The sequence below is a fragment of the Grampus griseus genome (genome assembly GCF_964374135.1).
Source record: "Grampus griseus genome assembly, chromosome: 12".
Classification (NCBI taxonomy): domain Eukaryota; kingdom Metazoa; phylum Chordata; class Mammalia; order Artiodactyla; family Delphinidae; genus Grampus; species Grampus griseus.
Window position 1 is genome coordinate 1,485,332 of NC_139006.1, and position 15,083 is coordinate 1,500,414.

Genomic DNA, 15,083 nt, shown 5'->3' on the forward strand with positions numbered 1-15,083 from the left:
AATCGCACGTAAACAGTGAACTGATTTATGGCAAAAGTGACACTGCAGTGTAAAGGGAGGGGGAGGGGATGTTATCTTTTCAACAAACAGAGCGAGGTAAATTAGCTATTCACCTGGGAAAAATAAATGAATCCTGACCTCCCCTTCATAGCACACACAGAAAGAATTAGAGAAGGACTAGGTCCAAAGGTCAGGGAGAAAACAATAAAGCTTTCAGGGAGCTCGGGGGACTATCTTCATGAGCTTGGGTGAGGCAACATTCCTGGACCAGGACACAAAAGCCCGAAGCATAAAAGGACAGCTTGATGAAGTCGACCACGTTGAAACTTAAAACTCCAGGAGGCAGCCCAAGAGTAAACAGGCAAGACCCCATCGGAAAGGATATTTGCAATGCATATATCCAACAAGTGACTCATACCCAAACTATATAAAGAACCCCTAAAAAAATCCGTGAGAAAAAGAAAGCAGACATCCCAATACAAATGTAGGCAAAAGACCTGAATAGTATACGCGAAAAGGCATAGCAGGATGGTCAACAGGCATATAAATAGTGCTGCAGGTAAGAAGCCCTGCCCGAGATGAGTCTCCTCGAGGTAACGCGGAGCAGAGGAAGCCGGGAGCATCTCAGTCGGGAGGTCAAGTGCCCGCATGTGTCTGAGCCGCAGTTCTGTCCAGTGGGGACGTTAAGGCCAGAGGCTCGGGGTCACTCAGGAGCCACCTGGAGTCCACCCCGACGGTTCTCTATTCAAACACCTTGGCTGGTGAAACGCGCGCTGACTCAGGGACCAAGGTGCCCCCGAGACATTAAACAGGCTTTTTGGGAGAAGAAATCTGTCCGGCTCGGAAGGCAAAGCTCAGGGAAGCTTGGGGGCAGGGGGGATGGGGGCAGGCCCCGGGGTGTGACTGGGCCCCAGACGGGTCCCCCCATCCACCCCGGGCCCCTCAGCATGGCCCCCTCTGTCGTCGCACGGTGCCCAGGGTCAGAGGACAGGCTGGGCTCACGAAAGTCCAGATCCAACTCGCCCTCTGCAGCCTGACCGTTCTGACTAACTGATGGGACCCGATGTCCTCGGAAAGGGACTGATGACATGACCACGTGGTGTCCCAGAAACGCAAGCCCAGCGTCTCTGGTGGGCCACCCTCATGCTTGGGTTTAACTAAGTGTCCCCCCTAGGACCCCCAGGACAGGCCTGGGGACCGGCGTGTGGCCACTGTCCCTCAGAAACCCCAGGGAGTCCCCACTCTGTGCCAGGAAAAGACGCCACGTCAGCCTGGGCCCCGCTGCCAGGCTAAAGCGCAGCGGCTCCGAGCCACGCGCCCCTCGACGATGACGGGACCCAGGACCATCCCCACGTGTCCTCTGAGCCCCTCTCGCCCCGCCCCTGCCCACCAGCGCGGGCTTCCGCAAAAATAGTTTCCCATCGCACAAATCATTTTAACTCAAAAGAGCATGCCTCCAAAAACATCCTCAGAAATGCAAAAGCAACGTTCAGAAGAAAAACCCCCAAAACCCTAGAGAACGCCCGGCTGAGACAAGCCGCAATTACTGTCCTCGGTTGGTTTGATAAAATTTCCTCCCCGCCTCTCCTCAGGACGACAAGCCTTCACTCAAAGACTTTCTTTTTTAAAAATAACTACAGTAACCCACCATTAGAACAGAGATTGCATTCTAATCCACCCTTTCTTTTTCTCTGGTTTCCAAACTGGCACCTTCCTGACTTCAGTGAAGGAAAAAATGTAAACTTCTACAAAACGTCCAGCAGCTGCCTCAAGGCCAGCCCAAGCCGGAATTCAAGCTACAGCAGGAAAGTGAGAAGGATTTGCGAAGGACTGACCCCCCTGCCGCCCCCGCCCCACTCCCACCACCCCCCACCCCTAGCCCACACCATCTTCTGAACTACTCCAGTGACAAGAAGGTGTCAAGGACCAGCGAAAGACAGTGCCCCAGGGAGCCCCTGCCCAGAGCCTTCCAGAACAAAGGGATGCTTATCCAAACATCTCTCCTTCGCTGTTGGAGTCTGGAAGGGTGGTGTGCTTAAAGAAAAAAGAACTGTGTTTTCAAAAAGCATAGCAACGCGCAGTTTCATCTGCTGCTGCTTCTCCAGCCACCCCTGAAGCCCAGTGGCTTTCAACAGCACTCGAAGCCATCCCCCGCCTCCCTCCAGCCGTGACCCAGGTCACATAGCACAGCTCAGGAGGAGACGTCTGCACCTGCTTCCTGCCCACGCCTTCCCGGGCCCCTGTGCTGGGGCCCAAGAACGCACTGTCACTGGGGGCAGCGGGTTCCGGGAATGCTTCTCCTCATGTACTGCTATTCTTCTGGGTCATCTGGACGATTATTATTGTCTGTGGTTGACAGCTCATAATGCTGCATCTTCAGAAATGAATTAACCACACACACACAGCTCACAAGAGCAGCAGAGGGGAAGGAATCTGGCTGGCGGCACCCATTCGCACAGCGACCTCACGTGCAGAGACGGAGCTCTTCCTGTTCTCTCTGCTATTTGTCACTCCATTGCTCCCTGAACCGCTAGAGGCGCGAGAGAGCAGCCTGGGGAGAGGGGTCCATTTGCAAGTAGACACACACTTTTCCAAGAGCATAGAAGAGAGGCTACACCTCTCACAACGGGAAAATACAGGCAAACAATGTCATTCACTCCAACAAATTGCTGGCAAAATACTGGAACCAACTCAAGTGCCCATATGCAGGAGGGGAGTTGACAACCACATGACGGTTGAATAAATCCGCACAGCAGAGTGCTAGGCAGCTGTAAAAGAAAGAAAGGAGGTGGACGATCTCTATGAACTGCTCTAGAGTGATTTCCAGGGTAGACTGTGGAGTGGACAACTGCAAAGTTCAAAAGGGTGGAGTTTTTTTGGGTTTTTTTGCGGTACGCAGGCCTCTCACTGCTGTGGCCTCTCCCGTTGCGGAGCACAGGCTCCGGACGCGCGGGCTCAGCGGCCATGGCTCACGGGCCCAGCCGCTCCGCGGCATGTGGGATCTTCCCGGACCGGGGCACGAACCTGCGTCCCCTGCATCGGCAGGCGGACTCTCAGGACTCCTGCGCCACCAGGGAAGCCCACAAAAGGGTTTTTATAGCACTCTACCCTTCATGGAAGAAAGGAGATATAAGAAAATGTACATGCCCCTATTTGTTCAATGCAAACAAAACACAGAAAGGATAAACCAGAAACTAAGAGAACTGCTTACCTAGAGGGCATGGCTGGGGATGGAGTGCAAAGAACAAAGGACGGAGCAGGACAGGGTGGGGTGCCACGCCTCTGAGTGCACCTGCTTGTGTAGATCTGACCCTTAGGACTGTGGTTACATTTCACATACCCCCACCCCAAATACATCAATAACTAAAATTGGCCAGAACGGGGCACAGCCATCACTGAGTACACACAACCACAGACGAATCTAACTGTATCACAAATGATTAACCCGCTCTGAAGGGAAGGGAGCAGAAAGGAACCAACCTAGGTAACTCTGTGAAACAGAATTTCCACTGTATAGTGTAAGCTAATGGCAAAGAGAACGTAAACAAATATCGTCCTCTAGTTAGTACATTTGTTTCCCACGGGGGCATGGGTTAGCAATCCTGAACGACTCTGTACGTGTAATATATTTTATTTTACCAATAAGTAAAAGTACTGAGAATCATGAGAGCCAGCTTTGGAGAAGGAAAGATATTTAAAAAAGCCTCGGGGCTTCCCTGGTGGCGCAGTGGTTGAGAGTCCACCTGCCGATGCAGGGGACACGGGTTCGTGCCCTGGTCCGGGAAGATCCCACGTGCCGCGGGGCGGCTGGGCCCGTGAGCCATGGCCGCTGAGCCTGCGCGTCCGGAGCCTGTGCTCCGCAACGGAAGAGGCCACAACAGTGAGAGGCCCGTGTACCTCAAAAAAAAAAAAAAAAAAGCCTCGAATGAATCCTGTGGTCTTTGATTGCAAAGCGTTATCAGGATGAACTTACACTTTTTAACATATACATACAGATGGATAAATATAGATAAATATATAAATGCATGTGTTTGCTTGTTTAAGTACATACATACATTTTAGAAGCAATGACACCCCAGTAGAAATGAGCACGCTTTGCACCCAGATCCTGGTTTCTAAACACCACTAGCCAATAAAATGAATAGGGCCCCTTGGAGAAATGGTGGAGTCCATGAGCCTAGAATATCTTTAATGCTAGAAAGTAAGGAAAGATTCAAAAACGAGGAAAGCTTATCGGAAGGACACAGAAGCCCACTGGGAAAAAGCTCCCAATGGTCAAAGCTGGGACAACTTGAACAACAAAATAAATAATGACAGTATTGGATTAGAGCCTACAGAACAAAATGTCCAAGAATCATATTGACATGAATAAATGAGTAATTTGTCCTTATATTAAAGTTCCAACTAACAAATGTAGAAAGAATGATGGAAATAGAAAATCAACATTAGGCAAACACTACAGTAATAATTTTTGCAGGTAATAACCATTGATGGACACTAAAATTTTTGGAGAAAGTATCATGAGAGGTATGACAGCTGTGTGGTTTCATGGTATCTCCCTCACAAGAAATTATAATTTGCAAAGGGAAAAACGGTAACTTTACGATGGATAACGCTGGAAAACACCCCCTCAACCAAGCAAGCAAAGTGAGCATCACTGATGATGATAAATGCCATCCTTTACTGCCTGCGTCTGGTCTGAATTGTGTCCCCAAATCCATCTGTTGGAGACCTAGTCCCCAGGACCTCAGGATGTGACTGTATGTGGAAACGGGGCCTTGAAGGGGTAATTAAGGTAAATAAGGCCATAGGGTTGTTCCCTAATCCCATATGACTGGTGTCCTTATAAGAAGAGGACAGAGGTCACATAAGGACACAGCGAGAAGGCAGGGTCTACACACCAAGGTAAGAGGCGTTAGGAGGAACCAACCCTGACAACACCTTGATCTCCACCTTCCAGCCTCCAGGATGCGAGACCATGAAGGTCTGTTGTCTAACCCCCTCGTCTGTGTTATTTTATCCAGTAGCCACAGGAAACTCACACAGTCCGGTGTGATCCGACAAGAAAGGCACAATTTCACTTCTGTGGTGCTCAACCTCGTCGTGAGAAAACGTCAGGTAATCCCACACTGAGAGATGCTCTCCGCAGTGAGCGTCCTGGACAATGCAAGCGTCGAGGCGCTGCAAGACCAAGGAGCTGAAGAACCACGACAGGCTGGGAGGTGAGGGGACAGGTGAGGTCCTGTATGGAAAAGCCCTGAGCAGGAAGACTGACAAGCTCCAAAGCACCTGTTGACTAGTTAATATCACTCTTAATTTCCCGGTTTCAAGAACTGTACTTTGAACTATTAACATTAGGGTGAGCTGGGGGTACGGGAACTCTGTCTATTTTGCAGTTTTTCCTTAAGTTTAAAATCATTTCAAATAAAAATCTTAAAAAAACCATAGAGGTTATAAACTGGTGACCGACTAGCCCAATTCAACCCACAGATGAGTTCTGGTTGAAAATGTTAACAGCGAATTTGAATTCGCTGCCAACAATACAACTCCAGAGATACAATTTCAAATCCAGGTGTGTGGCTTCCCTTCAAAAATCAGAAGCTGTGGCGCTACCTCTGAGCAAGCCACGTCGCCCACTGCATCTGCAGGACCAAAGCCCCCTATGTCCTGACGCCGCTCCCCGCATCCAGATGGCCTGAGAAGGTACAACCCTGAGGGCACAGGGGCCCCAGCCCCCCACAGGGGAGAGCCCAGGGCTTCCCTCAGAGCTTGTCCCCAAGCACGTGTGCGTCTCGAGACTCAGAGGGAAGTCCTGGGGCCGGAACTGGTCAGGACTTCTGTGCACACGGCCCACCCCAGCATTTAGATGCTACAGTCGTCAAGGTGCACGAACCCCACACAGGTGATACTGGGAGAGCGACACCCACTTCCCCGCCACCCTCTGGCCCGTGACGGGCATACAAGCCTCACACAGCAACAGACATCCTCCCTCCTGCTCCCTCCTGGGGCTTTGAACTGTGAGGAGGGGACACACGCACAGACACAGAGGCGGCCCTCACCCAGCACCAGCGCAGGGCCCCTGTCTGGCCCTGACCACCCCTGGGTGGAGCTCCCTCCAGCCCTGTGAGCTGCAAGATGTCCTGGAAAACGCCCTCTTTGCTAAAGCTCCTCCGAGGCTGGAGTCTGTTCCTGCACCGCCGACTATGAACTGAATAAGCGCTAACTAGCCCCCGTCCCGGCTTACGAATGACGAAATGCAGGCAGGGAGGCCAACACCCCACTCGAGATCACAGCTGGTTTTTGTTGAGTCAGCGTAGGAGCCAATGAATAAACATCTCGGAGAACAAATGATACCCTCGTGTTTACTTGTGAGTGTTTCATGACGCAGATTTTCTTACTACCCTCTAGATGACTCGCTTCTCTCACTATGAAATGACTTCAGACGGGCGATTCCAGCCCCTCCCCACGAGGCTCACACTGTGAACAGCAGCCACACTGCCCCAGCCTCTGAGCTGGTCACCATGATGGTCCTCCTGTGTGGCTGGTTCTCCTGTGTGGCGGCCGCCGAGCCTCCCACGGACTCACCACGAGAGGTGCACGGCCGTCACGGGTCAGAGCTGGGCAGGCAGCACGGTCTGTGCTCTGACCACAGCCGCATCGCTGGTCCTCCGGGGGGGGGTGTCAGACGCGCAGAGGGGCGGACCTTCCATTTTGGCCACTTCCCGGGCCAAACATCACTGATGCTAGGACATCACTGTCATTGGACTCAATCCCTTCCGAACTTTATGACAATCCTGATGGATGGACGGCCTGATTGATGAGTAATTTTTAGACAATAGCCATTGAAACTGAACTTAGCTCTTCAAGAGACTGGCTTTTGGTTTTCTAATTCTCAGAGTTTCCGAAGAATCTGCTTCTCTCAGGCTTTGCTTCCTTCTGGGGGTAGCAAAGTTCTCATCTTCGTTGACCAGGGAAAGGTGACCATTCAATCTTGATTTACAAATCAAGGTTCTGATTAGAGGCTGTGAGCATTCTAACTGGCCAGAACACGGCCATTTCTGACCCATCTTTTAGGCAGGGGACTTTGTCACTTGCTACAGGGACCAGTTAACCACGGCAGCGTTGTGCCCTGAGTAACTTCTAGAGGGGGCTGTGCATCTGCTCCCCGTTTCCATCCCTCTCAGCTGGACGGTCTATTGCAACAGCCTCTACGTCACTGCCAGCTGCCCGGCCAGGGGCCCTGAGCTGGGAAAGGCTGCAGCCCAGCAGGCTCCCCGCGCCGGCCGGGACGCTCAGAAGAGCAGCAGAGACCACCTGCAAATCAGCACGACTGGGCGCGGCCAAACGACAGGGTCGGAATCTGGACAGTCTGATGGTTTGGGAAGCAAGGGACATAAACGAAGCAAAACACTGTGATGGGTTTGAACACAGGCTCTGAGGACACACACGCTGGGCCCCAGGCATGCCCGACACAGAGATTCCGGAGACGACATGGAGCAGAAGCCCTGGCTACACGGGCCACCACCGTCTGTCAGCCGGGTCCCACCCACAGACAGCACAGAGCCGTAATGAGCACCGGGGGCTCAGAGCAAAGCCCCTGGAGATCAGGGCAGTGGGCTCTGGCTTGTTTATTTCATTGTACCAGTAACTGGCTCGAGTTGGTTTCCTAAGAAAATACTGAGAACATTTTTTTTAATGTAAGGATCTTTATGGCAGGACATCCCAAAAGACATTGGCTGGTGGTGAGGTCCTGAGGGTAGGGGCCCCTGGAGACGGCCCTACTCAGAAAGGGGCTTGGGGGGAGGGAGGGAACCCCGATAAACAAAACAAAATCAGCCCTGCTCTTCAAGCTCCAGGTTCACACCAGCCTGATCTGACAAGGAGGGTGGGTGTGGGCGTGTGTGTGGCTGTGTGTGTGTGTGTCGGGTCTATGCGTGTCCTGGGTGTGTCTGTGTGTGTGTGTCGGGTCTATGTGTGTCCTGGGTGTGTATGTCTGTGTGTCTGTGTGTGTGTGTGTCGGGTCTATATGTGTCCTGTGTGTGTGTGTCTGTGTGTGTCTGTGCTAGGTCTGCATGTGTGCGTGTATTTGTGTGTCAGCGCACGTCCTGAGTGTGTGTGTGTGTGTGTGTGTGTGGCTGTGTGTGTGTGTCGGGTCTATGTGTGTCCTGTGTGTGTGTGTGTGTGTGTGTGTGTGTGTGCTAGGTCTGCATGTGTGTGTGGCTGTGTGTGTGTGGCGGGTCTATGTGTGTCCTGGGTGTGTCTGTGTGTCTGTGTGTGTGCTAGGTCTGCATGTGCGTGTATTTGTGTGTCAGCGCACGTCCTGAGTGTGTGTGTGTGTCGGGTCTATGTGTGTCCTGGGTGTGTGTGTGTGTGTGTGTGTGTGTGTGTGCTAGGTCTGCATGTGTGTGTGGCTGTGTGTGTGTGTGGGGTCTATGTGTGTCCTGGGTGTGTCTGTGTGTCTGTGTGTGTGCTAGGTCTGCATGTGCGTGTATTTGTGTGTCAGCGCATGTCCTGAGTGTGTGTGTGTGTGGCTGTGTGTGTGTGTCGGGTCTATGTGTGTCCTGTGTGTGTGTGTCTGTGTGTGTCTGTGCTAGGTCTGCATGTGTGCGTGTATTTGTGTGTCAGCGCACGTCCTGAGTGTGTGTGTGTGTGTGTGTGTGGCTGTGTGTGTGTTTCGGGTCTATGTGTGTCCTGGGTGTGTGTGTGTGTGTGTGTGTGTGTGTGTGTGTGTGCTAGGTCTGCATGTGTGTGTGTGGCGGGTCTATGTGTGTCCTGGGTGTGTCTGTGTGTCTGTGTGTGTGCTAGGTCTGCATGTGCGTGTATTTGTGTGTCAGCGCATGTCCTGAGTGTGTGTGTGTGTGGCTGTGTGTGTGTGGCGGGTCTATGTGTGTCCTGGGTGTGTGTGTCTGTGTGTGTGCTAGGTCTGCATGTGTGCGTGTATTTGTGTGTCAGCGCACGTCCTGAGTGTGTGTGTGTGTGTGTGTGTCGGGTCTATGTGTGTCCTGGGTGTGTGTGTGTGTGTGTGTGTGTGTGCGCGCTAGGTCTGCATGTGTGTGTGGCTGTGTGTGTGTGGCGGGTCTATGTGTGTCCTGGGTGTGTCTGTGTGTCTGTGTGTGTGCTAGGTCTGCATGTGTGCGTGTATTTGTGTGTCAGCGTATGTCCTGAGTGTGTCTGTGTCTGCGTGTGTGTGGCGGGTCTACGTGTGTCCTGGGTGTGTGTGTGTCTGTGTGTGTGCTAGGTCTGCATGTGCGTGTATTTGTGTGTCAGCGCATGTCCTGGGTGTGTGTGTGTGCATGCACGGACACGTCCCTGCCCTGTGAACTCACTGAGGGTCTGGACGCCGGGAAGCCCTGCGTTCAGGCCACGCGCCCCTCCCTCCGCTGCCCGCTCAGCCTCGCGCCTCAGCTGCAGGCCCTGGTCCCAAGCCCCCCGCTCCCCAGCACAGCCCACAGCCGCAGCACAGCCTGGCCCCCAGCGACCACCGTGCCTCACAGCCCCCTTCCCCAGGGCCACTTCAGCCTCAAGCACACATCCCTTCCGGAGTCGTTCAGAGCAAGGCTTCTCTGCTTCTACACACTGGGGTTACAGACTTGCACATCTCGATGCCACGTTATAAAACCCCCAACACTGGAAGCACTAAAATGCCGCTGCTTCCCGCCAGGACCAAATTTCCAACACAGGCTGAGCCCGCCGAGCTCACTCCTGCCGAGTTAGCTGCGTCCGCGCCATGGCAGCAAGGGAAGAGCCTCTGCCCGGGGACGAGCATCTCTCCACAGAAAGGGGAGCCACACAAACATACACGAGTAACAGCACAGCTCCTGACGAGGCTGCTCCACGGTGCTGTGACTCTGAGCTCGGCACTTCCTCAGCAGCCATCTACTGAGCCGCTGCTGTGAGCCAACGCTCAGTGCCGGGCATCGTGAGGAAGGAACCAGTGATCCCAAACAGGGTCCAGGGCAGCCCCTCCAGAAACGCACAGGCTGGCTTAAGAGGTGATCGATTTGCATAAACAATAACATACGGTCCTCGGAGGTGGTACGGACGCAGTGCAAAGACGGCCTGGAGGGAAACGTGGCCCTTCCCTGGGAATATCAGAGAGGGCTTCATGGAGGAGGTGGGACTGACCTCAGAGACGTGGAAAGAAGGCCTTCCAGACAAAGGGAGGGGCACATGCAAGGGTGGAGGCCCACCAGGCCTGGACTTCAGGGGAGAGCGAGCGTTTCCATTCCTCCAGACAGACATTCAAGCAGAAAGTTAGACTGGAAAGGTCTGCTAGAGACCGACCGTGAGGCCTGGAGTTGAAATGTGTCTTCAGGGAAACCTTAGTCACCGAAAGATTTTAAATAGGTGAGTAAGGCCATCTGGCATGTGTTTCTGGAAGATAAGCCTGGAACTCGGGGAGAATGAAGCAGGGACAACAGTCAGGAAGCTTCTAGCTCAGGCAGAACCAGGGAAGGGATGGCGGGGCAGAGCAGGTGCGAGGGATGCTCTGAAAATAGGGTCACAGCTGGTCCTGCGCAGGGACCAGGACCCAGGAGGGCGCCAGGGTGCCAGGCTCAGAGCGGAGAGAAGGCGATGTGGTGACAGAGGACAGACACAGAGGACGTGCGGGCTCGGGGGTAACGTGCCCACCTGCACACCTGGAGCCGAGAAACCTGCCCGGAAACAGGAGCGAGGCCGAGGGAAGAGGTGGGTTTTGTGTCATCGGGAACACCTGCCCGGAGGTGATGGCTGAAATCACGGCATCCCCATGAATTCAGAGAAGTACACGTTCATGCAGAGGGGCTGAAGGAACACCTGTGTCAGGGAGTTACAGCAGGTGGTGCAGCAGAGGTGCAGCCGATACCAGGGAAAGGGCGGCACCTGCAGGGCGTGGACTGCAAGCCTGGGGCTGGGGCGTCAGGGGCTGCGGCGGGGCACGGGCCTTGACGGAGCCAGGTGAGCAGGGGTCTCTGGAGACGTGTGAGACCATTTTTGCAGTTCGAAAATGTGTATGGAAAGTGGAGATAGTAAAAATCGACTTTAAATAGTTTGAAGAAGAGAAGGGAGGTGGACGTCACATAAGATCTCTGGAACTTGGGAACCAGCGATGCCACTTCTGCACGCACACACCTAAAAGGACCAAAAGCAGGGTCTTGGAGAGACGCTTGCACACCCACATTCATGGCAGCATTATTCACAATAGCCTAAAGGTGGGAGCAACCCAAGTGCCCATTGACGGATGCCTGGATAAACAAAATGTATGTCGTCCATCCACACCAGAGAATGTGATTCAGCCTTAAAAAGGAGGACATTCTGGGACTTCCCAGGCGGTCCAGTGGTTGAGACTCTGCGCTTCCTCTGCAGGGTGCGCAGGTTCAATCCCTAGTCGGGGAACTAAGATCCCACATGCCGCATGGCACTGCCCCCCCCCCACAAAAAAGGAGGACTTTCTGACATTTGCTACAACACGGATGGACCTTGAGGGCTAGATGCTCAGTGGAACAAACCAGACACAAAAGGACAAACCCTCTATGACTCTATTTACACGAGGCTCCCAGTGTAGCCAAAGTCATAAAGACAGAAGGGAGAAGGGGGGGCGCCGGGGGCGCGGGGCTGAAGACGGGAGCGGGAGCTCGTGTTTAATGGGGACAGAGTTTCAGTTTTTCGAGATCAAGAGAGTCCTGGAGATGGAGGGTGGTGACGGCTGCACAACAACGTGAAACGTACTTTACTCCCGTCGCTGAACTGCAGGATTGAAAACGGTTCAGAAGGTCAATTTTATGTTATGTGTATTTTACCACAGTTTAAAATGTTTTGTGATCTTCAGAAAGAGAGGGAGAGAGGTAGGTAGGGTGAGAGGGGCATTCTCAGGTCAGGACAGTTTGCCTGTGGATGGAAAGGGCGTGAGAGAGAGGGATGGAGCAGGCAGACAGCGGGGGCGGAGGGAGGGAGGGAAGGTTCCCGAGGAAGAGAAGGAAAACGTCCTTCCCTGAGGAAGGAGGGAATGATGACGAGAGGGATGTGAGAAACCGGCGAAACCGTCAGGATGAAAGAGAGAACAGAGCAACGGCTCTCGGGTGATGCCATCAGCCTGCGAAAGCACAAATACAGACGAACACTGGCCAGAAAGTGTGGACGGCTGGGCGGAGCTGGGTTCTGAGGGAACCAAGACGGGGCCTGACCTTCGTGGGGAATGAGGGTGGGGGCAGGGTGAGACGGGAGCTGCAGTGAGAGCGACTATGTCCTGACTCACTGGCTTCCCTCGATGGCCGCCTCACTGAGGAGGAGACGAAAACACAGGTGGACGGACCCGGAGGCTGGCACATAGTAGGGCTTCAGGTAATGTTGGTGGAATGGGATGGAACAGTATACAACGGGACAAAATAAAAAATCCTGGCGGGAAACGTCTTTGTGTGACTTCAAGCAATCAAACATATATTTAGTTCTTATTACTGTACGTATAGAATGGATAAACAAGGTCCTACCGTAGAGCACAGGGAACTACATTCAGTAGCCCATGACAAACCATCATGGAAAAGGATATGAAAAAGAATGTGTGTATCTGTATCTATATACATTTTATATGTATAGCTGAATCACAGCAGAAATTAACAAAACATTGTAAATCAACTGCATTTCAATAAACTAAATTATATATATATATATATATATATATTGCATTTTCTAATAAACTCCTTGAAAAACCACACCGTCAAGTGTCGAATCAACACTGTATCACAGCACACGATCCTGACACAGGGAAAATCGTACTTTTTAAAGGACAGGTGCACATCTGTGTCCCCAGTACATTTGTCGCTCTTATCACCGACAAAGATAAACTGAAGGCAGAGAGAATTACGGTGACAATGGGGCAAAACAAACGGCTCATCACTCAAAACCGGAAGCGTAAGAAAAGTCTCTTCAAAACACTAAACTGTTTCCCAGAGAGAACCAAGCTCTCCAACTTACTAATGGCGATTATCAGGATAAGGGAGAATCAGTCCGTATATCCCCCTCCTCCAAAAACGACACTTATTGTAAATCAGAAATACCCACGATTGTGGCGCACACATCTACGAAGGTGACATCTGCTCTCAGAAGCCTTCTTACCCGAAGTCAATACTGTGTGTCCAACCCCAGTGCCATCCGGGGGGTTTTCCACCGCTGTTCACAAACAATCCCAAGAAAACGAATGCTAGGAAGAGGGAGATGCTCGTCCTGGCCAGCACCAATCCATCCAAGATTCTTTATACAATCACACACACGAATATTCCTCGCTGCAAAACGAAATCAAAGCACAGACGTGAGGACAAATTCACTCGAACTCACCAAATGGTGCCAGAGATGGACGGTGATGAGAGGGGAGCCCGATAAATTCTGGGAGAGCTTTGGCGTCGGGAAGACCTCCAGGGAAATCAGGTAGCTGCTCACAGACAGCAAGCAGTGCTTGTAATTTGCTGCCTCAGCAATCCTTGGAAAGAAATGAAAAATCATTACAAAACACACAGAAAAAGAAAGAAACCCTTGGGTTTAAAATTTAATGTTAAGTCTGAGATTTTTTGAAATCGTTTTTGGAGGGAGCTTTGATTTCTATCAAAGAGCTGCTCTCTCTAGGGCTTGATGCTGGTACCGAAAGGTGAGGGGGAGCCCTTGACCTCACAGAGTCTATAATCTAGTAGAAGAAGGGGGTTGGCCCAGGATGTGGGGAAGAACAGAAAGGTCAAAACAATGAGCCTGAATCCCAGCCATCCATTACTTGACCTTGGACGAGTGACTTACCTATTGGAACTCTGTCTGCCCTCACTATAAACCAGTGTGGTAAGTAGTAGTGTGATAGACAGCTGTTGCCTTGTCACCCAGTAGCCCTTCACCCTTGTCCTGATAAAGGCACCTCAGCTTCCCTCCAGGTGATACCCCTTCCCCACTTGCAGCCCACATGCTTTGGAGGGAACTCCATCCTTGACTAAGAGTAAAGCCTGCTGTCCTGACCTGAATGCATCAGTGCACTGCATTCCTCAGACCATGCTGACTGTTCAGACGTGAGCACATGGTCCAAGAAGATCCGAGGAGAAGTAACAAGATTCAGAAGGAAATGCTGGATTCTCACTTCTCTCTGCTGGACATCAGCTCTGAAGCATGAGGTCCCAGAAGTGGCTTACAATCACGAGCAGAGAGACTGACTGGGAAGGGGATCCACCCCCTGAGAGCTGAGAGATGGAGTTGAGTGACATCGACTGGATGCTGGATCGAGCAGCCCGTGCACCTGTCAGCTCATGTGATCCAACGAACTCCTCTTTTGCTTAAAACAGTTTACGGGGCTTCCCTGGTGGCACAGTGGTTAAGAATCCGCCTGCCAATGCAGGGGACACGGGTTCGAGCCCTGGTCCGGGAAGATCCCACATGCCGCAGAGCAACTAAGCCCGTGCGCCACAACTACTGAGCCTGCGCTCTAGAGCCCACGAGCCACAACTACTGAGCCCGCATGCCACAACTACTGAAGCCTGCACGTCTAGAGCCCGTGCGCCGCAACAAGAGAAGCCACCGCAATGAGAAGCCCACGCACCGCAACGAAGAGTAGCCCCCGCTGGCCGCAACTAGAGAAAGCCCATGCGCAGCAACAGAGACCCAACGCAGCCAGAAACAATAAATAAATAAAATAAAATAATAAAATAAATAAATTAAATAGAAAATTAAAAAATACAGCTTATGCTGGGGTTTCTGTCACTTACAACCCAATCAAAAGAATCCTGACTGGTATACACAGTACTTGTCTCATGGAGTCATGAGGCTGAAATGATATTCAGGGCCAGGACTAGGGCTAGGCAAGCAAGGAAGCTGGGGTGCAAGATCTAAGAAGGTGTTCACGTTCAGGGCCTGCCCCTTGCAGTGCCTGAATGACTCCCAGAACGCACACCGACCTGAATGTTGTGTTCTCGGTGTCTGCTCGAGCCCTCGCCCCGCCCGGCGTGTGGTAGGTGATCAGCAGATGTCTGTTGCCTGAATCTGAATTTCAGACGCAGCTACACTAGGATGCTTTCGGCGTGGAGTCATCCGGGCCGCGCTCGGGCTGCCCAGCCGCCTGCGGGTCTCTTGCCCAATCT

General features: G+C 52.3%; 1 protein-coding gene across 1 annotated transcript in view; it reads right to left on the reverse strand.

Annotated features, from left to right (window-relative positions):
- The window catches only part of ADGRD1 (adhesion G protein-coupled receptor D1), a 145,473-nt gene that overhangs the window by 78,983 nt on the left and 51,407 nt on the right, over positions 1-15,083 (reverse strand). The window contains exon 13 of the mRNA XM_082668155.1: positions 13,312-13,453. Within this exon, the coding sequence (XP_082524281.1) occupies positions 13,312-13,453 (142 nt within the window). The remainder of the gene's footprint in view (positions 1-13,311; positions 13,454-15,083) is intronic.